The following is a 27,351-nucleotide window of genomic DNA, read 5'->3' as shown; positions in this document are numbered from 1 at the left end:
CTCCCTGAGGGGAAACCCACTCCGTACGATCAAGATCACGCGGCAGTATCCCCGCGCCTTGGTTATATGGAGGAATCTCTGGTTCCTGACCCACAGACAACACGTTGGTGGCCTATTATTTTGGTCCCTCAGGAAATTACGCTGTCTGAGGGCAGTGTATATTCCAGGGGGGCCAGAATATTGGAGCAGACACCCTGTCGAGGCAGGGGCTGAGGCCAGGGGACTCCACCCCGAGGCGGTGGAGCAAATATGGGAGTTTAATGGCCAGGCAGAAGTGGATTTGTTCTCGTCTCAGCATACGACGCACTGTCCACTCTGGTTATCCCTCACTCAACCAGTCCCCTCGGGGCTGGTTGCTATGGTGCAGACGTGGCTGAGGCTACGTCTGTACGCATTTCCCCCTGTTGCTCTACTCCCAGGAGTTCTGGAGTGATTCCGCCAGGATGGAATAAGCCTATTTAGTAGCTCCACCCTGGCCGAGCTGAATTTGGTTTGCGGACCTAATTTTTCTCCTCGACGGACCTCCCTTGGAGGTCCCGATCAGGAGAGACCTTCTGTCTCAGTATTGCACCCCCGGCAGGGGATTTGGAAACTGTGGGTTTGGCCTCTGAGGGGGCCCAACTCATAGAGAGTGGTCTCTCAACCGAGGTTGTTGGGACCATTCTAAGCTCCAGAGCTCCCGCTACGAGGAAACTATATTCACTATTTCGAGAGTTTTTCACTTCTTGGTGTTACCAGCATCAGTGGGATCCGGTTAACTGTTCAGTAAACACAGTATTCGAGTTTCTGCAAGAACGCTTTGTATCAGGTCTATGTCCTTCCACGCTTAAGGTATACGTGGCGGCCATTGCGGCTTTCCACGCCCTGGTGGGTAGTACATTTTTGGGTCGAGACCCCCTGATCACTCGTTTCCTTCGTGGCACTTTGAGGCTGAGGCCTGCAACTTGCACCTGGGTGCTGGCTTGGGACCTTGCAATAGTTCTAGAAGGCCTATCTGGGGCTCCCTTCGAGCCCTTGGATTTGGTCTCAGAGAAGTTCCTTTCTTTTAAGACTATTTTCTGCTAGCTATTTCGTCCCTATTAGAGTCAGACCTTCAGGCCCTTTCGGTCCCCACCTGCCTTGAGTGCACCGGGGATGGCCAAGGCATTCTTACCGGAACATGGATATGTTCCAAAGGTGCCTACCATTATTCCGAGGCCTATTGTGCTGCAGGTTTCTGTCCTCCTTTTACATCTGCGGACCAGGAAAGGCTGAACCTCTTGTGTCCAGTGCGAGCACTGGATACTTATGTTCATCGGACATCTTCAATGAGGAAGTCCGACCAGTTATTTATTTGCTTTGGATCACCTAAGAAGGGTCTTCCTGCTTCTAAACAGACGGTTAGTAAGTGGATAGTCGAGGCTATTTCACTTGCATACGAGTACTCTGACCATCCGTGTCCCTTGGTGGTCAGAGCTCACTCTACGAGGGGTATGGCGGCCTCTAAAGCCTTGTTATTTGGGGTTTCTCTCCAAGACGTTTGTGATGCGGCAGGCTGGTCCTCACCGCTCACATTCGTCAGGTTTTACAGTTTGGACCTGGATGCTGCCCCAGGTTCTCAGGTGCTTAGTGCTTAGTTCCAACAGACTGACACTCAGGTACTTGGAATTCTGGCGTTTTGGGTATTCTCGTTCCCAAAGCGTCAAGTGACGCATCGAGAGTTCCCTCGAAAGGGAACGTCTCAGGTTACGAATGTAACCGTAGTTCCCTGAGAAAGGGAACGAGACGATGCGTCACCCTGCCATACTTCCTGCTTCCCTGTGATCGGCTTGCTTCGACTTTTTGAAGCTAATGCCGCGTTTCACCGGGTGAGCCTTTATCCCTTCCTGGTCATGACGTCACCCGCCCGTGACGCTCATTCTTTCCATTGGACTAGTTGACATTGATGCTCAGACGCATGCACGCTGGGGGCGTTCCCAAAGCGTCAAGTGACGCATCGTCTCGTTCCCTTTCTCAGGGAACTACGGTTACAGTCGTAACCTGAGACGTTATTTTTCTGCCAAACAAAGCGCATCTGGTTGTGACCAAATAACTCTATCTTAGTTTCATCTGTCCACAGCACATTATTCCAAAATATTTCTGGCTTGTCCAGATGAGCTTGCATACCTCAAACGACTTGCTTGTTGGCAGTATGCAGAAAAGGCATTTTCTGCATCACCCTTCCATTGAGCTGTTCCTTGTGCAAAGTGCGCTGGACAGTGGAATGTAGTTGGAGTGGAGTGCAATGTACAATGACACCATCCGCAGCAAGATGTTCTTGGAGCTCCTTGGAGGTGGTCTGTGGTCTTTCTATGACCATTCTAACCATTCTTCACCTTTCAGATATTTTTCTTAGCCTACCACATCTTTCCTTCACAAGGACCTGTGGCCCTCCATTTTCTAACTATGTTTCTGACTGTGGAGACAGAGACCTTAAACCTTTGTGATAACTTTTTGTACCCTTCTCCTAATTCATATTGATGAATTATCCTAGTTTTTAAGTTATTAGAGAGTACTTTTGAGGTGGAATGTTGGAAATGTTGAAACTTTCCAGTAGATAATCAAAGAGAAACACAACTAGCAATTAGCAAGCACCTGTGTTTTCAGTCTACTGTTCATTGAGCCAATTAAATTAATTATGTGTTGCAATCAATCAGCATTTAGTGACTACAGGTATTCAAATCAACACAATTGAAAGGGTGGTCAAACTTTTGCACAGCCTATTTTTCACATTTGATTTTATTTCATACAACTCAAAACTGCTACACTAAGAAGTTTTGTCTGAAAAACATCACATTATCCAGCTTTCTCTAGAAATGGAATGGCATATCACTACGATCTTTTTTTTTAAAAAGACAGAGAAAATTATCATGCAACCTCAGAGGGGTGCCCAAACTTGTGCATAATCTGTGATGGCCAATAACTTTTTCTTCTCTAATTTTTTAACATTAAATGTCCCATGACATGAAATTTTCACTTTCTGAGGTTTTTTAACATTAATATGAGTTCCCCTAGCCTGTGTATGATCCCCCAGTGTCTAGAAATTTCAATCGGTGTAAACCGAGCTTTGGCTATCTTTCTCCGTCTTTGAGAAAATTAAAGCTCAGACGGGCTGATCTTGAATCTTCCCCGTATGACGTCATACAGGGAAAAGTTACCTCCCCTTTTCTCTGCTTTTCCCGCCCAGAGAATTTGACCCGCCCATGAGAAAATTAGCAGATTTGAGTTTTTCCTCGAGAGACATGGCGGGTGAACGAGCGAAGCACGGCCGTTGCTCAATAATAGAATGTACAAATGAACACAGGAGTATTTTTTTAGTTCCTGCATCCTTCTCAGCTTCTGTGTGCATACTGCATGGTAGCACATTTTCCACAACGGCACCTATACAAAAAGGTACATGTAATAATGGCAGAGGTCTGACTAATACAGTGGTGCTGGTGTGTATATATATATATTTGCAGGTGTTGAGTAGAGTTAACTCTTGAAGTGTAAATCATTGGTTATGTGTAACATGACTTCAATATACGAGGACATGGAGAACTTTGTCATTCAAAAAATAAGCCACATTACAGTCTTCTCTAAACTACAAATATTACTGATATAAATGCTAATACAGGTTTAAAACGATAGCAAATCAGAGCAACATGAAAAGGCAACAGTAGGCTAGCATTAGCTACATGATAATAACTAACAGCATACGTAAACCATCCGAATAAAGTACCGTATCCAGACATAATATTTTAAACTAACCATTCGGAGATGTCCTGCTGGAGCCGCTGAGTTGCAACTTCTTCATCCGTTGCTTCTCCATCCGGATCAGATTCTGGGTCAAACTGAAATGCTTGAACGACTGCGCGTCTGCGTGCCATTGCAATATATCCAATGTAAACATGCATGGTACTGTTGCCGCAAGATGGTCAAGGCCACACCCGCACTACAACTTGCCCCGCCTTTCTCCTCCTCATTAGCATTTAAAGCTACAGACACCGAAACGGCACGTCTGAAGGAAAGCTCATTGTGGGACTGGCTTGTAGTGGCTATAATTCTGTACCAAGGCTGAATTTTGGGAAAAGGATTTCAGATACATTACTAGGGACCACTAAGGCCTATATCAAAGCCTACAAAAATAAGCATGTCATGGGACCTTTAAAAGTGTGATGATGCTAAAACTGACCTGCTTTTGGATGCGTTACCATCCAGGATAGGCAGCCATCCATACAGGTTCATGTCTGATGTGGGGATCTGTTGCTGATTATATGATATATGCAAATAGCAGAAGAGACTCAAACAGAAGGTGTTCTAAATAATTCTAACTGTGATAGGTTGTGCAAGGTACAGAATAAAATTGTAATTGTTGTTCACTGAAAATCTTCCCCTTTGCCCTCCAATATCATCATGCTTTTTTAAACTTGCTGTGTCATGATTGGTCACATGACACATCATACCAAAGGTCAACGTCAAACCTTGTACTGTATGTTGAAGACTAGGGATGTGCCCGTAGCTGAATGCTATGTTCAGAAAGGAAATGACACATTCTACGGAGCCCCTAAACAGTCCTTGGTGATGGAAAAAATATGAGATTGGAGGAAAAAAAAATATTTCAATGTTAATTTCTTTAAAGAATTAAGGGGGCACAACGAAAAAAGTTTGAGAACCACTGCTTTAGGGGCTCCGACCGTTGAACATTTTTTGTGCCTTTTAGAATTCTGATTTAGGCTTTGGGCATATCCTTATTAAAGACACTACTTTTTAAATCGAACTTGAGCGCAAATGACATTTGAGAGCTCAGGTGGAGGGTAAGATTTTCAGTTAATAACGGATTCAATTTGATCTGTTGGCCTCCATTGTCAAATCTATCATTTGACTTCAGAAGAGAAACTGTCCAGAATAGTGGATGTGTCATATGTACTAAGATGTATAGGTTCAATGACGTGAGCAAATGATGGCAAAATTTAAATTTTTTAATACGATTTTTAATGCAGAAAACGAACAAATTGAGTCTATTAATGCTATTTTTATAACCTCTCTTTCAGACGTTGCTCATTCTCAAGGTCCAGTAAACAGCAGCCTTTACGTCCAGGTTCAGAAGAAAGACTCTCTTGAGGGTATTGTGTCTGCCAGTGGGGCTTATTCAACTAACCGTGCTCCTCCTGTAGTTGAACACGCTCTTCCTCTTCCAGTGGCCAACCATCCACTACCAGCTGCAGATCACGCCCTTTCTGTCAGCAGTGACTCAGGCAACTCCACTGCTTCTGTTAAGACAGACCGCACAGATGATGCTCAACAGTCTTTGTCATGCTCAGGCCCTGTGAGCCAAGTTCCCCCTGAGACTGCAATCAGCCCTTGTGAGAACCGAGAGTTGGAACAGCTTCTGAGTGGTTCTGAGGGACCACCACATCTCTCTCATCAGAATTTCCTCTCTTTTGCCAACACAAGCCCAGGGGGTGGTGTGCGGCACCTTGTGCCTGCCCAGGTCCACGTTAACGGACAAGCAGGTGCTGAGCGTGAAACTGATATTATTGACGACGAGTTACCGGAAAGCCAGGTGGGAGATAACAGTGCAGGCAGTCTTGGCACACTGTCCTCCTTTGAGGGTCAAGATACACCAGCTGACAGAAAAGCAGTCACTGAATCCACTGTAGTAGAAGTAGACGGACAACGTGGTACTTTCCTAGAGCGAAGGCCTAAAAAGGAGATGCCTGTACACCAGCTTCGAGGGTCTTCATCAGCACATGGACTGATAGACTACAGTGGGCAGAACGAAGGAATGTATCGCTCGCAGTCATATGGTGGCCTGGTGCTGGATGGAGGACCCCGGTACATGCCACAAGCTCCTGAACGTAATACCAGCAGCCGAGAGGCAGTGCAGCGAGGGCTCAGTGCTTGGCATCAATATGGTCTTGTGGATGACCCCTTCTTTGGCTCGAATGGTACCCTGCCACACTTCCCAACTCGTGGAGGAGGATCACAGCAGGATGTAGAACAGTCTATAGATGCCCTAAATATGCTCATGCTTGACTTGGAGCCTTCACATACACCAGTTCCCAAATCTCAGAGTGCTCCCCCTGGTGAGAACATCTCAGCTTTCCAACCACCTTTTGCCCAGACACTAGCCAGACCTTCTTACCAGGCTGACCAGGCCATCTATAGCGTCACTGGTGGCCCACCTCTCTCTTCTTCTGCCAGTTTTGGCCAGTCCTCACAAAGATCATCACCTGCTTACCCCATGACTCCACTATCTGAGCATCATCAAAGGGGTTTTCAGTCCCCTCAAGCCCATTCACCAATCTATCAGCAAGATCCCTACAGTATCCGCGGAGGTTCAGTTACAACACCATCCCCAACTTTACCCCTCCCATCTCCAATCAAGCCCCAGTATGTCTACCCAGGAACTAGTGAGGTGTCTTACTCTCCAGATCTTCAGGGCACATTCCCAGGCCCTCAGAGAAGCTACAGCACATCGTCATCACCACTTCCCCCTGTTACCCTTGTAAAAGAGCCTGAGCCGAAGTCTGAGGAAGAGATGCTAAACATTGAGGGTCTTGTGGCCCAACGTGTGGCAGGTAAGGAAGATGGAAACAGTTTGGTCTGAATACATGATTTTTTTATGCATATGCAAGATGTTTGAAATTTGAAGAAGAAAAAAATCTGTAAAATCTATAAATAATCTATTGATTATGTAATACATTTTCTTGGTTTTACCTCTGTAGTTTAGAGAAAACAAGAAAAAATGTTTTTAGCTGAAGCTGGCTCACAATTATGGTTCATTATCGAAGTTTGTAAGTGACAACTTGATGGATAATCAGGACATGATTCTACCTAGCCTCAGTGCTCATTTTGACATCATGAGAATATATCTTAGTTTTCTCCTGTTTTCATATAACTCTTCGGAATATGGACAAGTTATCTCACTCACTCAAATAGAGTGCATGATCTAATATTTAATCATATTTGACAAAGAAAATAATACACCAAGCACTGGTAAGCCATAAAACTGTCATCAAGTTTTATCTCCTGATTTAGTCCTATAGGAGTTAGACCAAATATATAAACATTGGAAAAGTTCCCTGAAAAGTATGTCCCACTGCATGGATACACAATGAACACATGTTCTAATAATGAACTATAAAGTTGACCTACACACTAAAGAATGACGAAAGGAGATTATAGATGTGTCATCATTTCTCATGTGGATGTAAAGTATTCCTGGCAGACAATCACACTGTTCACATCAACGCTGTGTTCTATGTAGGAGTGAATAGCTCCATAGATGTAAGTCACCAGCAACCAGAATAGACCCTTACCATGCTGTGCTTCAGCTACTGTACCATGCATTCTCTGGTTTGAACAACAGACTATTGAATTTACAGGAAAATACATAGTAGCACCACCTTCTGGCAATTAATTGAATTGCTGGGAAGAGCTCACTGAAGCAAACTTATTCTAAGGAGGCTGTTGTGTCTCTTGTGCCGCTCAGTACTATAGCAGGCCACTATATTGTTTTGGTTACTTAATTATTTAGTCACATATGGAAATCCACATATAATTACAAAAACAGATTCTAGTAATGTAGAGTTGTACTATAATTAAATATGACAAGGTCCAGAAATTACAATTCAGATTCACCATTTCTTCATTTTTCTTGTTGTTCACCCTTCTGTCTATCTCTGCTTTGGCATGTGGACCACCCCTCACACCACTGATACCCCACCTGCACTCTCCTCTTCTTCTACTTCAACCCACTCCATTCCTCCACCCAGAGTACAACGCTCGCATCCGGGGCATCTCCAAGAGCATGTCCATCCGGTCCGAACATCATCGTTCCTATTCCTTCTCTGGTTTGTCCCCTCTCACAATCCTCCACCTCTCACTCTGTCCCCTACTCCCTTCTATTCTCTCTTTTCTCTGTCTCTGTCATCTTACTTGCCTCATCTTATTTTAGTTTTATATCACTGGAATGCTTGGATAAATTAATGCAAATTTAAATAGGATTTCATATCAAAACCAGGTCAAAGTTTAAATTCCAACATGGCTGCTCCACTTTTACTGAAATGGCCTTAACTTTTGAATGCAACCAGCTATGATCACAAATGTTGGTACACAATATGTAAGGCTCGGATCTGAGGAGTGTTCAGTCATCAAAAACATTGCATCCAGAGGCCACTGAAGAATGTAGGGCCTGGTCTACCTTAGTAAAATGGCTGTAATTTGTGATATTAGAAACAAAATACACATTTAATAGAAATTTAGCAAAATACAGTAAAGTAAGGAATATTTATGGCCTGTATATTTTCACCTGCATCGGCAAAAAGTTAAAATTAGACCCTGGTTGCACATGATCTGGATTTGTTTAACGAACTTAGAACACTCTTCCATGTTCTTTAGGATCCCATTCACGTATAGTAACCCCAGATGAAGCCATGCCAACTATACGCCGACGAACCACCAGTGAGAGCCAGTACCTCAGTAGCCAAAATGACAGTCCAGCCCTCGGGGTGTGTTCTCCATTGAAACCTGTGTCTCCAGAATTTGCCAACACAATTGCAATGAACCCAGGTGGACAACCCAAGGAGGTATATAATTTTACAAATACATGTATATAATTTAACTTTAACATTTTATTTAACATTGTATTGTTTTAAATAAGTTATTGTACATTTGTTTTACTTCTCTCAGTTGTATTACCGTACATAGCACAATAGATTATTATTGTGATAGATTGAACACGTTTTTTTTCCCTTTCAGAAGCCTGTGCATAGTTACAGGGATGCCTTTGAGGAGATGGAATCAGTTCCTTTTAGTCCTACCCGCAATAGTGGTGGTGAGACATATCTCCTGTCCTGACCCCTACCTTTCCTGTGTCGCCAAAAACATTACCACATTCTCTTTAACATGTAATTTTAGCCTTCCTGCAGAAATCATGATTCATATCAAACAATAAACAAAAAGTATATATATTATGGACAGTTAAAATTATGTCATGACTTTAGGTGAGGAAAAGTAAAGGTAAATGTGAAGGTAATGTCTTTTGTATATAACAATTGCTTTTTTTACTTTCGTGATATTTTTATTAATTGTATACCACTTACAGAATGTGAAAAACATTGCATACTTCCATTCCATCATAATATTAATTCCTCTGTTGAAAAATGTTTTGGATGGACTAAGCACATATGGAAGTTATAGCTTTCAAATACCAAACAATGATGAAAATATTCTTGAAAAGAATTTGCATTGAATACTGAACTTACATAGAATTGCTGAATCTGCTGTGACAAGGGAGGCTGCAAAACTGTTCTGTGGCAAGGTTAGGCTAAATGCTGAATGCTTAAATGCCTTTTACCCTGACCTATGTATTTGTTTGTTTGTTTATTTATCAGCATGTTTAAAGGTGTGAGAAGCGGTCCATGCATAACGCGAGGTTGGATACTATGTATCAGTACATACGTAGTAACTGATTTTGTTGTTGTAACTACCTCTGAAATTAGCTATACTTTCCGTATGTATATTGTGAGTAGTTTAGCTCCTTCATGCAAAGCTAATGATTTAAGGGAAGCCTATTATAAAACTTAAAGTGACTTATATTTTCCACTTTCAACACTCTTGGAGCCAACACTCTATATTTCCCTGCTTGACTCATGTCTTCCTTGTGGCTTCTGAGTTTGGCCATTTGCATGCATCAAGGGCACATCCTTACTGCTTAAATTATTGACATTGATATATATCTATAACATTTTTGAGATGGAGAGCTTAAACCTGACAATCAAAGTCTTTTTTTCCCTGCCTTTATCCCCTTTTGTTTAAATAGGCCATTCTGGGCAGGCCACTCTGCCAGCCACAGGCCTGAAGGCCCAGAACCCTGCAGAAGCTCTGGTACAACAAAGCAGCTCAGGTGAGTTCCTATAAAACCAATATAGTCCAATATAGTTGCATTCTCACCACATTCACACTGTTAATAACCCCCCCCCCCCCCCCCCCCCCCCCAAAAAAAAAACTGTCACTGCTCCTCTTTCTCTTTTTATGTCTGACGCTGTCAGATTCTGATTCTAGTGATGGTATGGAAGGTAAGAGTTATTTTTGTCTGAGATGACAGTGGAAACCCATACAATGACATGATGTCATTATGCTCAAGAATGCTACACATTCCCTCCTGCACACATTCACTCCTGTTAACTTCTGAAAACCCTTCTTGTTTATGTGGGTTCTATTGAAATGGTATTTCAGTATTATAGTGTAAAAATATTTGGTAACGCTTTAGATTACAGCCCGGAAAGTACTGTGTAATTAAGAGGAATTTACAGAGTAACTTTCTGTAATTATAGTGTACCTATAAAGTACTTACATGTAAGTATAAGGGAACAATATGTAAAGTTTGGGGAATAAAGGGGTAACAACCAGGAGAATTAAAAAAATATGTATACTGTAATAAGGGTGCTCCGATTGATCGGTCGCCGATCATAATCGGCCGATAATTGCTTTGGGATGTGTGATCGGCGGTCTCTATAAAGGCCGATCCAGAAAAGCCAATCAGATGACGCAAAACTTGCGAGACAATTTTTTTACGCCCTGGTAAAAATGGCTTCACCGGTCTGGCAATTCTACAACAGGGCTCTCAAGTGTCAAGCATTGAGCGTGACAGTCATTCATTTCGGTCTTTTGTCACGCTCTCCCGCCACACATTGTATTTCTCACGCTGAAAAACTATTTGTAATATATTTAATATGCCGCAGCGGCCAAAACTCTGGCCGCGCCGCTCTCACTGTGGAACCGGCATGAATCAAGCGCGTTTCCTCTGGTGCTGTTCGTCAAGCTACACAATAGCCAATCAGAAAATAGCACTATTGTATCTGGGTAAGATTTAACGCAACAACCAATGACCAGTGATTACACCAGAATGAATAGAGTCCGCAACGGCGATAGATTTAAGCGCGTGTCCGAGTGAAGCCTGCGCGAGGCACAGAGCAGTGTATCCATGCAACTGATCGCCGCGGCAACGAGCGCGCAGCTTGAGTTCAAAAACACATTTTAGCGCTAGATTTCTTATTTAATAGCGAACTAAATGAATGATCTGCTAGTTAACTGAAGATGTTTTATTTATTTGAATTAGGTACATGGTGGGACAGACTTCACTGGATCTAAAAAAAATCAATCTAACCATAGATGTGACCAGTAGTGGTGGCTTTCTTAATCTGTTTAAAATAATTTTGCAAGGGAATTATTTCACACACACACACACACACACACACACACACACACACACACACAAAAGGTTTCTCTACCTCTCTCTTCCTCTCTAAATACCCACAAAATCTGACTAGGCATCCCAGAAAAAAGCAAAGTTATAGATACAGATATGGAAGTTGTTAGTTTTTTTTTTTTTTTTTTTTTTTTTTTTTGCTGTGCACTTTACTACCTGTGGTCCTTTAAGTGTATTAGAAAAACTGATGGCTGACTGACTCAAAACATTATTTTGGCTATAGCCTTTTTTGTTGCTGTTTTTAGTTTAAAGTAGTCTAAAGCTAAATTTAAAGACTCAGATGTTCTGTCTTTTATTCATTTTATTTTATATTCTACAGGAAAGTTGTATGTCAAGCCCTAAGCTGCTCCCAATAACCAAGCTGCTATAATACATGTTGCTTGCAAATAAATACACAGGTGTCAATTCATTATGCATTGTCTTCTCTTAAATGTAATACTTAATGTACATTGTTGTTAAATATAGTTTAATAAGTAATGGTACATGATAAAAAGAAGTCTTCAAATAGACCCTGTAATCGGTGATCGGTATCGGTATCGGGTGATACAGCTTCCAGTAATCGGCGATCGGTGATCGGCCCCAAAAATCCTGATCGGTAAGTATTATATACTGTAAGTATTATAGAACTAAGGGGTACTTATTCTACTATTATGACACAACAATCTCACATTTGGGAGCAATTTAGCGAGAACATACACTGCGTAAATTTTTGTAATAATTGTGTACCAATACATACTGTATAGGCTTTTTAAAAATGACAGGGTACATATCTATGCATTTATAATAAAAAAACATTTTATTTTTATTTATTTTTTTGACTGCAAAAGTGCAGATGTTCATGTTTGGGCTAACAGGTTTCAAGGCAAGAAAAGCTATGACTACTACAATTTTTTTTTAAATATACTGGGAAATATATCTGGTTTCATGTGGTTACAGGGTAAGTGGTGCTTGTATAATAAATAAAGGTTTCCGAGTCAGTGATATAAGATTGTGTGTATGCATTTTTATTTTACTTACCCTGTAACTACATGGAACATGAAACAAGAGTATCTTTCCCCAATATTTAAGCAAAAGTTGCAATAGTTTTCATTTTCCGTGCAGTTTTGTTAAAAAGATTACTTTATAAATGCATAGATATGTACCCTGTAATTTTTAAAAAGCCTATACAGTATGTATTGGTTCACCATTATTTCAAAAAGGTACACAGAGTTCTCACTAAATTGCTACCAAATGTAAGATTGTTGTATCATAATAGTAGAATAAGTACCCCTTAGTTCTATAATACTTACAGTATAAATATTTTTTTAATTCTCCTGGTTGTTACCCCTTTATTCCCCAAACTTTACATATTGTTCCCTTATACTTATATTGTAAGTACGTTATAGGTACACTTTAATTACCGAAGGTTACGCTGTAAAATCGCTTTAATTACACAGTACTTTCCGGGCTGTAATCTAAAGCGTTACCAAATATTTTGACAAAGGGCTCTTCTCGGTGACTCTGAAAGTTGTTTCCCAGTAAAATTCAAATGATAAATAAACATGCTCAAACACCTTACATTTCTCCTAATAAGGCAGCATAAAGTGTAACAAAAAGAAAAATACATATTTCATGAACCAAATTGCTCCAACTCACCTGTCTGGATCATGTTCAGGTGTGTTTGATTAGAGTTAAACTCTGCAGGACTGTTGCTCTCCAGTGCTGCGTTCCAGTCCACTTTTCGACACGCACTTGCGAACTTCCCTAAGCACTTCCCCTCGGGGGAATCCCTGCCGCCATTTTTAAGTGTGTTCCACTTTGTAAATTTTTTATTTAAAACAACCCAAACACATCTATATACATTTGGATGCTGCATTAAACAAATTTTTAAAGGGACATTTTTTTTAAATAATAAATCAACTCCATAGCTGATTCCAAGTGATCAAGGGCTTAGGACGTTCCAATTCAGCCCATTGCAGTTTACGCCAGTAGTGGGCACTCATGCAACGTAAGCAATGACGTGAACGAGTGAACGAGACGGAGGGAAGTTAGTGAGTGAAGGGCATGACAATTTTGGACTGGAACGCAGCACAGGAGCGGAGGACAGGAGCGGGGTCGGCTACCCCTGATTTATACAATGCCCTGAGCATGCTCAAAGTCCCTTTCAAGGAAAGTCTGTTCACTCGGCAGCCATATTTGCAAAGCCTCCTATTTCGGTCATCCAAGACCAAGTCCTAATACAATATTACCCATCGTACCCATCTGCCATTTTGAATTTTGTTAAAAACCAACTGTTTTGAACTCATCCTAGAGCTTTAATCACATACTGCCCAAATTTGTATTATATAATGTTGAGACAGTGGCAGTAAAAGTTATTCACAGATATATATTGTTTTCGTATTCCCAAGTTATATTTCTTGTTTATGTTTTTGTTTTTCTTATAGAGCCACATGGTTTCATGGGGACAGGAGTCCGAGGAGGAGGATTGATTTCTCCATTGCAGCATCCATACTCCTCTGCTTTTGAAAGACCAGTTCCTCCTGCACACACTTTCAACCCACCTCAGCCAGTTAGCAAATCTTGTTCTGATGGGTAAGTGCTGTTATCTGACCACCATCCCTTTTTCAAATCCAAAATATGGTAAAACATCAGAATAATGGTCTGTCATAGGAAGCACTGCAGGAAAAATGGGTAGTGCTACATTAACACTTCAGCTACTACTATTAACTAATATGGAAACAAGATTAACTAATCAGTAAGTAATAACACATTTATGACTGAGATACTTCCTTATTAGATAATCAATAATTACTGAATAAGATTAGCCTCATTAAGAACTATTAACTATGACAAATCATAAAGAATTACCATTAATTACTAATCACAACATTAACATGTGCCTGAGATGTGAGCAAATTTGGCTTTTTTACTCTGAACATGGTGCTAAAATGCATCTCTAATTACATAGTTCCTCAAGAACTACACTACAAAAATATGTGTCCTCATTTGTTTGGGTGAAATGTATCTGTTTTCTTTTATGTACTCACACTTTCTCTTTTTATCTCTTTTGTTTCCAAACAGTTTTGGCAGTCAGCCTGCCTTTCCATCATTTCCATCTGAGCCCATCCGGGCTCCTCTCTTTCCAGACACCTTTACTTACCTTAACCCTGATGAGGCCACTGTTAACATCATGGGTGTTCATCATGTTCCAGGAAGCCCCAACACACTCCACCGTACGGTGGCCACCAATACACCGCCAAGCCCTGCCCTTCAACGTAGGTTTGGTGGTCAGAGCAGCCCTGCTTTGGGGCGACGTATACCAACAGCCAGTGGCAGCAGTGAACCAACCACTCCCAACAGTCCTCTTTTGGGTCGCAGTGGCAAATTCATCCCGCCAAGTCCTGTGCTAGACCGTCACCCCTCACCTGCAGTTGCCTCTAGCCCAGATCACAAAGCTCCATCTAGGGGCCAGGCCACTCCAGATGAGAGACATGGGTCACAGTCCAGGCAAAGCACCACTTCTATGGTTCAGCCTGGACCTGCTACCCCCACATTTCCCCTAGAGCAATCCTGTAGCCCCTCACTGTTCTTGCCCCTGGACATAAGAGCGGGATCCATTGCAGTAAATTCTGAAAGTTTTCCAGCAGACAGCTCAGAAAGTAGGAAAGCTCCAACTCCTACACAATCGCCACCACAAGGACCTGAAATCACCTCAATATATGGTAAGATAAGAAATACAGCTAACCATATAAATGAAATCACTAAAAGAAACAGATGTGTACTTACTTGATAAACTATTCAGCAAACCATTTATTGTTTTCAGCCGATGGACCTCCAGATATTAGATTGAATATCAAATTTGTTCAAGATACATCCAAATATTGGTACAAACCAGAAATCTCCAGGGAACAAGGTGAGAGATTTAATATCAGTTTTCACATACTGTTTTCCCTGAATCCGTGTAGAGTGGAGCCGAACCCTTCTGTCACAGGAGCGGCCATAATAAAACACAGGGGTGGGCCACTCTGGCTCTCAAGATCCACTTCCCTGCAGAGCTTATGCTGCCTTCACATGCTATTGGAAATTTCGTAAATACGAGTTTCCTAGATCATTTTGATGCCCGAGTTCTCTTACGAGAGTATCTCTCGTACTGCGTAATAGCTTTACGCTAGGGGAAAAACTCTTTTCCGCGAGATATTGAAGCCAAAAATTATCCTTTAATTTTTTATTAATGCAAAACGCTTTGCAGCAGCAAGCAAACATAGGCGAAACAGCTCGCGCGCCTATTGGTTGCTCTGCAGCAAATGCAGCAGCCTATCGAGAGAGACTCTGCGTGACGTAATGACCAATGGGGGCAATTCGCGCCCATATCGTCACGTCCCGCCAGAAGGGGCGTGGTCTCGCCCTATAAATATGCTCGTTAGGCTGATACAAGCTGATTTTTACCTCTTCAGCGAAGCACACGCATCGCTGGATCCGGAGTGAGAAGCCGCGCCGTCGAAGCAAGCCTTTCAGCGGGACGAGCTCTGGAGTCGCTGGCCTCGCCACCTTCATCTGCCGTACCTGCTGCGCTTTCCGGCGTTATATATCCTTTCAAATACTCTGTGTGTATTTCTCTGTTGAGAAGTGTTTGTTCGCTTACTTGACGCGACTTACACTTCTCTCACAAAAAGAGAAGCGTCTTTTTAAAGATGCCTTCCTGTGGCTCGTGCCGCGCCCCGCTCAGCGATGGAGATCGACACGTCATCTGTGTTTCCTGTCTGGGTGAGGATCACGCGGCTATCGCGCTCGCTGACGGCGGATGCCCTCATTGCGAGTTTTTGCCCATGGTGACTCTGAGGACGCGCCTGGCATCATTCTCCGAGCCTTCACCAGCCCGCCGTGACGCCGCGCCGTAAAAAGCGCCGCGCCCAGCGCGCTCCCGAGCTATCTCCAGCCCGCCAAAGCTCGCCGGTTCGCCCGCCTGCTTCGCCGGCTTCGCTCGAGTCGCTCACTGACGGACAACGGCCGCCGCCTGCCGCCGCGTCCATCCACGAGCCTGACGAACCCTCCGAGGCGTGTTCTCTTCTGGCGTCCGATAGTGAGGATTGGGCGAGCTCCGTGGATCTCCCCTCCGCTAGCGTTTCCCGCCAGACCACTGGTAAGAGAGCCGGCATTGAGACTGAGCTGATGCGTCTGCTCTCTCAGGCCGTTGAACCTCTGTGGACCTCCGCCTTCTGTCCGCGAGTCGTCAAGGAAACGGGCCAGCATTCTACCCCGCCCCCCATGGGCGTGCGTCACCGGCAAATGAGAAAAGAGTGTGTTTTAGTCCCCGCCGAGGCCGGATTAATCTCCATTTCTCAAACATTTCTCAGCTCCTAGTTTGAGCGGCTGAAAATGTCATTATTGCAGCAATGAGCCTGTTGTATAACACGCACACCTGCATACAAACGCCGACACACACAAAACTGTGATGACGCTCTCTTATCTGCTTGTGCTAGTGTAGTTCTCCCTGTGGCCCAGTGGCGGAACCTGAAGCTTTCACGCGGGAGACCCGTGTTCGATCCCGGCTCTCGCAGCAGATAAAAAATTTAGTCTCGCCGCGGCCAGACTTCCACCGAAACTTTTCGCTCGTTCAGTTCCAGATAATGCGACTGTTCCAGTGTATTTTGCAGTAAACAAGCTGGTACCACGGCCCGCTTGCCTGCACATAAAGGCCGTTTCCATGGCGACCCAGAAAAATCATTGTATTTCTGGTTTTCCGGCCACAGCCGATGGTGTTATAAGTGTAATAAAATGCTCACAGCCCAGTGTTCATTTCTACACACAAACACAGCCCGCCACGGTACAGGGCTCGCACAATTGTGCATTAAATGTAGTGAATGTGCCCACAACCCAGTGCCCACAAACACTACCACGGTTTCTGTAAAACGAAACCAACACAAGTCTTCCTAGCCTCCTAGGAAATTGACGGTGTTTCAGTCTCGCCGTGGCCAGACTTCCACTGAAATTTTCGCTCGTTCAGTTCCAGAAAATGTGACTGTTCCAGTGTATTTTGCAGTAAGCAAGCCAGTACCATGCCCGCTTGCCTGCACACTAATGCTGTTCCCACGGCGACCCAGATAAATCACATAAATGGTGTATTTTCTGATATTCCGGCCACAGCCGATGGTGTTATGAGTGTATTGAAAATGCCTACAACCCAGGGCTCATTTCTACACACAAACACAGCCCGCAAAAATGCAGGGCTCGCACAAACAATCCGGCCACGGCCGATGGTGTTATGAGTGTTGTAAGAATGCCCACCCAGTGCCCATTCCCACACCCAGACACAGCCCGCCACGGTGCAGGGCTAGCACAAATAAACTCGACTCAGGTCGATTGTGCAAACAATGTAGTAAACGCGCCCATGTCACCATGCCCGCTCACACTACATGCTGCGTGTCCCATGGTTTCTGTAAAAACGAAACCAACACACATTCAGTCGGCCATGAACGACAGTGTTTTCAGTGTATTAAATGTGCCCGCAGCCCCGCGCCCACATTTTCTCACAGACACGCCGATTCCCACGGGATCTCCCCCGCTCGCTTTTTCTGCACAATCTGCCATAAAAAAGCTGAGCGCGGCCAGGTCGCCCGCTGTGATCAGCGCGCCCCCCGCCTCGAACGCTGTAAACACGGTGTTGTGTTCCCAGTATGCCCAGGCTCTCGAGCTGCCGTTTTGTCGCGGCCAGAGCCCGGATTTCATTCTGCCTCTAGCTATTCACGCAGATGCGTGGTCAAAGCTTCCCGGGGTTTCAGAATGGGTGCTGAACACTATAAAGAGAGGCTATTCGCTACAATTCGCTCGACGCCCGCGCCGTTATACGGCGCGCGTCGAAACTACGGTGAAAAACGAAGTATCTCATCTACTTCGTGCCGAAATAGCGAAACTACTGAGCAAAGGGGCTATAGAACCTTTATCTCAGGCTCAGAGCGAAGGGGGCCTATACAGCAGATATTTTCTGGTACCGAAAAAGGATGGGGGTCTCAGACCCATTTTAGATCTGCGGCAGCTGAACAGAGTGCTTGTGAAGCGCCAGTTCAGAATGCTTACGACCAGGAAAATCCTCGCGCAGGTGCGCTTCGGGGACTGGTTTATGTCGATAGATCTGAAAGACGCCTATTTCCAAATACAAATAGCGTCCCATCACAGGCGATTTTTGAGATTCGCCTTCGAGGGCCAGGCATATCAATACACAGTCCTGCCGTTCGGCCTGTCCCTAGCGCCTCGTACATTTACGAAGTGCATGGACGCGGCGCTCGCGCCCCTGAGACTTCAGGGCATGCGAGTTCTGAACTACTTGGACGATTGGCTGATTCTAGCTCGATCACGATCGGAGCTCATAGAACACAGGGCCGCATTGCTCGAGCACCTCGAGAAGCTGGGCCTCACAGTCAATTGGGCGAAGAGCTCACTGTCTCCCAGTCAGAAAATTTCCTTTCTGGGAACCGTGTTGGACTCGCTGTCCATGACAGCACGCCTGTCACCAGAGCGCGTGCTAAATATTCAGCGCGGCGTGAAATCCTTCCGCCACGGCGCGATAGTCCCGCTCAAAAGGTTTCAGAAAATGCTGGGGCTGATGGCCTCAGCAGCCTCTGTACTCCAGTTGGGCCTGCTCCGCATGCGCCCACTGCAGATGTGGCTGAAGACGCGGGTTCCACCCAGGGCATGGACAGCGGGTCTGTTTCGCCTCAGGGTCGACCTTCAGTGCGTTTCAGCTCTGAAACCTTGGAGAGAAACCGACTGGTATCAGTCAGGTGTAAGTCTGGGGACCGCTTCGAGCGTGAAGGTGGTGTCTACGGACGCCTCCACCTCGGGGTGGGGAGCGCTGCTCGAGGGCAGACCGCTAGCTGGCCTGTGGTCAGAACGGGAAAAGCTCCTTCACATAAACTGCTTGGAGATGATAGCAGTCGACAAAGCGCTACGGCGTTTTTGTCCCCAGATAACAGGCCACCACGTCTTGGTCCGGTCGGACAACATGTCGGTGGTGGCATACATAAATCGCCAGGGCGGCGTCAGGTCACGAAACCTTTACAGGTTGACGGAACGCCTCCTGGTTTGGGCTCAGCACAACCTGCTCTCACTGAGAGCGGCGCACGTGCCTGGTCACCTGAACGTGGGACCAGACAGACTGTCCAGGAACAACGTTCCAGCAGGGGAATGGTCGCTGCACCCGCAGACGGTCCAGCTGCTGTGGAAAACGTTCGGCAGAGCTCAGGTGGACCTATTCGCGTCCCAAGAAAACGCTCATTGCCCGGAGTTTTTCTCGAAAAGCAAGGACGCGCTGGCTCATGTTTGGCCCCGCTGCCCCCTGTATGCTTTTCCTCCTGTCTCGCTCCTGCCTCAGGTGTTGGAACGAATCAGGGAAAACGGATGCCCAGTGCTGCTTGTAGCCCCGCTCTGGACGAACCAGACGTGGTTCCCTGCCCTGATGCAGCTGACCAGCACTGCCCCATGGCCTGTACCATTGAGGAGAGACCTCCTCTCTCAGGCGGAGGGCTCGATCTGGCACTTTCACCAGAGCCTTTCACCTGTGGAGTGCGGGGTTGCGGAAGTGCTTTCCTTCCTTCAAGAGCTACTGGATAAGGGCAGGACCCCATCCACGCTCAAAGTATATGTGGCGGCCATAGCAACGTTTGCAAAACCGGTGTCTGGCCAGTCGCTTGGGAAAAACGACTTAGTCGTGCGTTTCCTTAGGGGAGCTCGGAGGCTGAACCCTCCAAGGCCCCCTTCAGTCCCGACGTGGGACCTTTCCACGGTCTTGGAGGCCATGAAAGGCGCCCCGTTCGAGCCAATCCAGCTGGTGGACATGAAACACCTGTCGTTCAAGACAGTGTTTCTCATGGCTCTCGCTTCAGTGAAGCGCATAGGGGACCTACAGGCGCTTTCAGTAAGCGCGTCGTGTATGGAGTTTGGGCCTAATGACTCAAAGGTCATTCTCAAACCGAAACACGGGTATGTCCCGAAATCCCTCAACACGCCGTTCAGGGCCCAGGTCATTTCCCTGTCTGCCCTTCCGGTTCTCAGTGAGGAGGAGGATGCAAGTCTCCTCTGCCCCATCAGGGCATTGAGAGCTTATGTGGCACGCTCGTCTGTTTTCAGACAGACGGAGCAGCTTTTTGTTTTGTTCGGCGGGCGTTCCAAGGGACTCGCCGCCTCAAAACAGAGCCTATCCAGATGGATAGTGGATGCCATCGCGCTCGCTTACTCTGCGAAGGGCTTACATTGCCCCTTGGGTGTCAGGGCGCATTCCACGAGAGGCGTGGCCTCTTCGTGGGCATGGTCTAGCGGGGTTTCCCTGCAAGATATCTGTACGGCCGCGGGCTGGGCCTCGCCGTCTACATTTATAAAATACTATAACCTGGAGGTACCCGCCTTACAAGCTAAGCTTTTGGCGGTCTAAATTCAGTGCTATCTGCCCCGCTCTGCGGCCCAGATGCTGAGTTTACTGCAGCCCCATGAGTGTTGACTCACGTATGGCCACCCAGATCAGGCTGAATGCTTTCACCCTGGCTGCGCGTTTGATGGTCATATAATAGCCCCGCTGGGTGCTTTTTATAGGGAATGACGCTTCCAGCCTCTCTTCCTTTACTCTATGTGAGTTTATGGTGATTATGCACTACATGAGCCCTGGGCTTCGGCCCCTGGGACTTTGGTGTTGGATCCCTTTACGCACGGCGTGTTGCATTGTGTTCCCCTAGCGTAAAGCTATTACGCAGTACGAGAGATACTCTCGTAAGAGAACGTACTCGGTTACTAACGTAACCTCGGTTCTCTCTAGAGAGGGAACGAGTACTGCGTATCTTGCCGTGCGTGGAATACGCTCTGGTTCGCTTCAGCGATAAAAACCAGCTTGTATCAGCCTAACGAGCATATTTATAGGGCGAGACCACGCCCCTTCTGGCGGGACGTGACGATATGGGCGCGAATTGCCCCCATTGGTCATTACGTCATGCAGAGTCTCTCTCGATAGGCTGCTGCATTTGCTGCAGAGCAACCAATAGGCGCGCGAGCTGTTTCGCCTATGTTTGCTTGCTGCTGCAAAGCGTTTTGCATTAATAAAAAATGAAAGGATAATTTTTGGCTTCAATATCTCGCGGAAAAGAGTTTTTCCCCTAGCGTAAAGCTATTACGCAGTACTCGTTCCCTCTCTAGAGAGAACCGAGGTTACGTTAGTAACCGAGTACGTTTTCTTCTGTGACTGGTATATCTTTATTGTGTGCTTTGCATGGTCGTTACATCCATCAGGCACATTTAATTAAGTATAATATTTAAATACTCATAGTGTTAGATTTAAGCCTATTGATAATTGTTTTGGGAGATTTTTCATTTTGATTGATATTTACAACAACAACAAACAAAAAAACATTGTCACAGTGCAGCATTCCACTTATCAACATTTATTTACATGTATTAGATACTGTTTGTGTTTTTCTTTTTCTTTCTGTTGGTCTAACATCTGGTGTATGGTGTTAAAATAACATTTCCCCAAGAAACAGGCAAGTATGAATCCTCCATGATTCCTAATTCTTTCAAACAACAAAGCATTTGAACGCGACAAACATTGATCAGGATTGGAGGTAAACTCTGCAGAAAAGTGGATCTCGAGGACTAGAAATGCCAAGCCCTCTCAAAGCCCCATTTTGGTCATTACAGAAGATTTTTTGTTTACTGTGTTTTGCACTTTATAATGAAGTATAACTGACTGGTGACACATTTTCTCATTTGTATGTTTCAGCCATTTGTATTCTTAAAGATCGTGAACCAGGAGCATTTGTCATTCGAGACAGTAACTCGTTCAGAGGAGCATATGGTTTGGCCATGAAAGTAGCCTCTCCCCCTCCAATGATGCAGCAGAACAAGAAAGGTAAAATAACTACGTGGCATCATTTCAGTCATCACTGAACAGACCTTCCTCCTCATTTATCTTTTGTTCTTTACCTTGAAGTTGGAGACATCACAAATGAGTTGGTACGACACTTCTTGATTGAAACCAGTGCCAAGGGCGTGAGACTTAAGGGTTGTCCAAACGAACCATACTTCGGTAATAATGAATTCCGACAGACGTTTGTATTTCTGTCTGCTGTCTATTGCACTGACTTAAATTGGTACCCTTTGAATACAATGTCTGTAGTCTTCCACCCATCAGCTTGTTTGTGTACTGTAACTTGTCTTTTGTGTGTGTGTATGTGTGTCTTTACAGGGTGTCTGTCTGCTCTCGTATATCAACATGCCATCACACCTCTGGCTCTTCCATGCAAGCTTATGATTCCTACAAGAGGTGAGAATGCCATTGTCACCCCATTCCTGCAGCCTCTGTAATTTACCTCTTCTCAGGCCACGTTTACACAAAGCCGGGTATTTAGAGAAACGAATATACAATGATTATACAATGATTATTTAGAGAAACGAATATACAAGAAATAATCGTTTTCTGTGATAAAAATGGGGTTTTCGTGTAAATGAGAGGCCAAATCGCAGGGAGCGTTTTCCCTTCGTGTAAACAGGGCCTTAGTGGATGGTGTTTTTGTTTGTGTTCCCTAAACACTGGCTGTTTTTTCACTCAGTGTCAATTTGTATTTCATCTTACTTTTATTTGTGAACAGATCCAAATGAAGAGGCCTTGGAGTTAGCAACACCAACTTGTTCCACCATGGAATTATTACACCAGGGAGCAGGTGAGTCTCTCTCTTTCTGTTTCGTTTTCACTTCCTTTATTGCTCTCTATATATCTTATTTTTCTCCTAATTTCTTGTCAATTTTCTACCACTTCAGGACCTCCTAAACCTACTGAAGATTTTTATGGTAAATATGGCACATCTTATCCTAGGTTTGCATGCTAATTTTGTATTAACTACTGGCTATGAACATCATCTACAGTACTTTCACCATGTGCACCTGAAACCGGTCCTGGAATAAGGTGATAGCAGCTGACTTGACTTGTCAAACCAACAGAGCCATCTGAATTAATTTTGTATTTAAAACACAAACATAATGTTAAAATCAATTTATTTTTATTTTATTTTTAAAGGTTAATATCAAAAGTAGAAGTCCAAATCTGCCACTTAAAGTACTACAGTGCATCTTATCCTCATGGACTGCACTAGACTTGTCAGTTTTTACTGTGAGACGTTACCACACTCTTCCACCAAGGAACTTGCAAGTTCTCAAACACCTCTGGGGGTACATATGGTTACACGTGGTTTGGCACTTTTTTTCCTGAGTTTATATTTAGTATCTTTTACCCAGAGGTGTAAAGTCCAGGGGTCAGAAAGTAAAAGTCCTGCCATATGTTTATTCCACCCATGAACTCAGCCAGCTGATTTCACTAATTAGTTCTATCTCCTGGCTGAAAAGCTGTGCTAATTAGCAAATCCAGGTGATTGGAACAAAATACTGAGGAGGACTTTTACTTTCTGATCCTGAAGCTCTGCTTTTACTTCAGATCATAGCTATGACATGTTGTTGTTTTTTTTGCATGATACTGTTTTGGTGTTGTTTGAGACAAACAAGTTTCAGGATGCAGCCTCTATTTTGCACTTATTTTATCTTTTTCCCCTAGCATGTAATGTTTTGTACATAAACTCTGTGGATATGGAATCTCTGACCGGTCCTCAGGCTGTGGCCAAAGCCATCACTGAAACGTTTGCTGCCAAATCTGCTCCTATGGCAACCATTGTCCATTTCAAAGTGTCCATACAGGGCATTACACTCACCGACAATCAGAGGAAGTGAGTGGATTTAATAGGATTTATTTTTAAACTGTTGTCTTGAATCAAGCATGTGTCCTTTGTATAACCAAACTTCTTTTTCCTTGAAGGATTTTTTTCAGACGTCATTACCCGATCAACATGATAACATACTGCAATTTGGACCCACAAGATAGAAAGTGAGTGTTTTGGTTAGATATTTTAGTTTACTTTTCTGCATGATCCATGTACATTTAATCATTTCGGAAATATGTTTGCCATTAAATTCAATGAGATCCTCTGGCTCATTGTTCTTACAGGTGGAACAAAGCAGAGGGTGGTGTAGCAAAGTGAGTATGCCACATTGAAAATTGAATCATTGTCAAATTTAGTTAAAGAGAGAAATATATTGCTCTAACAAATATTCACTCTGGTTTATAATGCAGACTGTTTGGGTTTGTGGCTCGAAAACAAGGCAGCACAACTGATAATGTGAGTCACCTGTTTGCTGAGCTGGAACCAGACCAGCCTGCTTCAGACATTATCCGTTTTGTCTCCAACGTCATGCTGAACACTCAGAAACCTTGAGTGGCTGCCAAGCAACCATCTTGATTTCTCCACACAAGTCTGAATTTTCTTGCCAAAGAGGATTTGGTTATTCTTATCTTATTTTTCCAGAGTGGATTATTCTTTTTACATACTGTATTACTTTATTTTTGTTGAATAACTTTGGGGGTTGGGCTCTTACTCTTTCTTCTTTGTGAAGATTTGAAAACGATGCTGTTTTTTTAGTAAAGATCTTGCTGAAAAGCAGATTTTTGCAGAGTGTGCCAGGGTTAAGGTAGTAAGTGTATATGGCAGGGATAAAGGTAGTCCCTCTGGCTTTCCATATCAGGAGGCAGAACTTTACAAAAAAAAAAAAAAAATTTAGATAAAAATGCCATTATTGTGATTGAACAACCAAAGGTAGAAAAAAAGAAGAAAAAAAAGAAATAAGATCAGACAAGTCAAAAACTCTTTCTGTGTCCTCATGTGAAAAGTATGAAGATTTTGCATGTTTGCTTGCAAGATTCACAAGAGTAAGTCATTTTCTCTGAATTCAGGGGACTTTAGTTTGCTCTGCTGTTACTCAGAAAAACATTTTGCAGAATTTAGCTTTTCACTTCATCTTCAACTTCAAATAACAGACCAAATCTGTTGGGGGAAAAAAGTGGTCCAAAAAATGACGACAAAAAAAAATTCACCTTGCCCCCAGGCTTGCCAAATTGATCAACACAAAAAGACTTTCTACACTTGCCTGTGGACATGGAACTAGCAACTTCACTGCAGTCACTGGAAACTTTCTGCTGAGATATCCATATGGATAGTAAAGATCCCACTGGCTCTACCCACAATCTCCTGGCTGTGGTAGTAGATGTTTAGCTTTTTTCTGAACTGTGCTCAACATCCCATTCACAGCTTTGCCCCTGTCAGTGACAAATATACAACAACATTTTGTTGCATACTATTTGAGTGCATGGGTAGGTCCATTTTGTACTTGTCTAAAATGTATTATGACAAACCATGACATTTACTGAATATTTATTTTTGTTGCAGTATTACTCATAAATAATATTTAAAAATAGTGTATAGTCTACAAGAAAAGAAAAACGACTTAAAAGTTAAAAATGAATTATTTTAGCTAAAATATGAAAATCAGGTTTTGAGAAGCTCTTGATGTAAAATGTATGTTACAGTTTTTGTCTTTATTTGAATGTGTTCACTGTGTCATTGTTAGGTGTTTTAGAATGAAAAGGCATGAATGTGGAAGAAATTGAGAAAAAGTATTTTAGATTAAAAAACACCAATACACGTATATATTTGCCATGAGTGCTGCCATTATGTGTGTGAATCAAACAGCTCCTGCAATTGACATGGATTATGTTATTGGTCAAAGGGAGGTCAGTTATTTGCCGTTGTCTATGGAAATGTAAAAGAGGCAATGTAATGTGTTTGCCATAAGAATATGGAATTTCATGTAATGCACCGTCCATCCTGTCAGTAACTAGGTTGTTATAGGATGTTCCTTCTCTGTTCACCGTCATTAAGTGCTTTATAATCATAGATGGGGCAAAAGAGATTGAATATAATAAATTATCTAAATTAATTGACAGGATGGAGGGTGTTTTGTTATAGATTTCTCTATAACAAGAGGCAATGACGGTGCAAGTAAACTCTGAGTTAAGTACGCCATTGGTAGAAAGTCAAAGCAGTTAAATAATAATGTTTAATAATTAATGTAAGGTTTTACTGTTTTTCAAAGTGAGTTCTAGCTGCAACTGCAATGTTCCACGGTTTTAAGGAGAGTGATCATGGATGAAGTGCGAGGAACTGTGGGGTTTACAGTCATTTTGTCTATTTTCAAATGGTCAAAAAGGAGCAATTTGACAGATCATGTGCAGTTGAAAATAAAAACAAAAATCACAAAGTGAACAACTTTTAGTTGTATATATTTTTAGGATGTTTTGTGGTTGGTGAATGCTGACCATGTTGAAATACATTGATAGAAAAATCCAGTGTATTGTGATTAAACAGAAAGGTATGCTGTCATTTTGTGGAATTGCAATGCAGTTTAGAAGCTTACTAATAACAGGGTTGTGGACTCGAGTCGCATGACATGGACTTGACTTGAACTCGAGTCCCAAAACTGATGAGTTGTTGCGACTCGACTTAGACTTTGACAACAATGACTCGCGACTTGACTCTGACTTGAGCACTGTGACTTGGAAAGACTTGACCTACCTTCTAAAACCACAGATCAGATGTAATCACTGTAGTAGCACTGTATCATTGACGCAGGATCACAGCGCCGATTAGCGCTGCTTTTGCACTTTTGGCACTGAGCCAGAGAGCGCTTAATAAATGCACATTTTAGCCTATAGGTAACTATAGAGTCTTCTCCCTGTTCACCAGCCACACACTTTCATGTCTTTTGGGAGAAATGGATGATTTCCGTTTTGTAAATATGACCCAAAAAGTGTCACGTGACGCTTGATACGTCGCCATGGGGCTGTTTGCAGCATATCATAAGAGAGAGACAGAGGCAAAACATTGGAACCATTCCAGCATATCAGCTAAGTCACTACATTGACATATCTGAAGGACAGAACGCCCTCTGGTTCTGGACTATAAACCGGAACGCCCTTCCTGCACTATTCCGAGTGGCCATCAGGGTCTTGGCAGTGCCTGCCTCTAGTGCTCCAGTGGAGCGTGTTTTCAGCCATGGAGGCATCATACTACGACCCCATCGTGCACAACTGTCTGACAGACTTTTGGCCAATTTGATCTTTTGCAAGTGCAATGCATCATAGTGCCCAAAGAAAAGATCAATCACTCTTACTGACTCAA

General features: G+C 43.6%; 1 protein-coding gene across 11 annotated transcripts in view; it reads left to right on the top strand.

The window, feature by feature from the left end:
* The window catches only part of tns1a (tensin 1a), a 141,520-nt gene extending 116,627 nt beyond the window's left edge, over positions 1-24,893 (top strand). For 10 of the 11 annotated variants that reach the window (XM_056233632.1, XM_056233630.1, XM_056233628.1 and 7 more), the window contains 17 exons: positions 5,052-6,581; positions 7,779-7,856; positions 8,404-8,591; positions 8,764-8,839; positions 9,827-9,910; positions 13,699-13,846; positions 14,336-14,976; positions 15,078-15,167; positions 22,014-22,142; positions 22,224-22,319; positions 22,479-22,556; positions 22,882-22,953; positions 23,051-23,080; positions 23,838-24,006; positions 24,096-24,164; positions 24,285-24,314; positions 24,411-24,893. In XM_056233632.1, coding sequence (XP_056089607.1) covers positions 5,052-6,581; positions 7,779-7,856; positions 8,404-8,591; positions 8,764-8,839; positions 9,827-9,910; positions 13,699-13,846; positions 14,336-14,976; positions 15,078-15,167; positions 22,014-22,142; positions 22,224-22,319; positions 22,479-22,556; positions 22,882-22,953; positions 23,051-23,080; positions 23,838-24,006; positions 24,096-24,164; positions 24,285-24,314; positions 24,411-24,552 — 3,650 coding nt within the window. In that variant the 3' untranslated portion in view covers positions 24,553-24,893. The remainder of the gene's footprint in view (positions 1-5,051; positions 6,582-7,778; positions 7,857-8,403; positions 8,592-8,763; positions 8,840-9,826; positions 9,911-13,698; positions 13,847-14,335; positions 14,977-15,077; positions 15,168-22,013; positions 22,143-22,223; positions 22,320-22,478; positions 22,557-22,881; positions 22,954-23,050; positions 23,081-23,837; positions 24,007-24,095; positions 24,165-24,284; positions 24,315-24,410) is intronic. The other variant, XM_056233633.1, reaches the window with a different exon arrangement.
* The last annotated feature ends 2,458 nt before the right edge of the window (positions 24,894-27,351 follow it).

Source organism: Rhinichthys klamathensis, unplaced genomic scaffold, assembly GCF_029890125.1.
Source record: "Rhinichthys klamathensis goyatoka isolate OS25496 unplaced genomic scaffold, OSU_Roscu_1.1 h1tg000372l_1, whole genome shotgun sequence".
NCBI lineage: Eukaryota > Metazoa > Chordata > Actinopteri > Cypriniformes > Leuciscidae > Rhinichthys > Rhinichthys klamathensis.
This window is presented reverse-complemented; position numbering and strand designations above follow the sequence as displayed.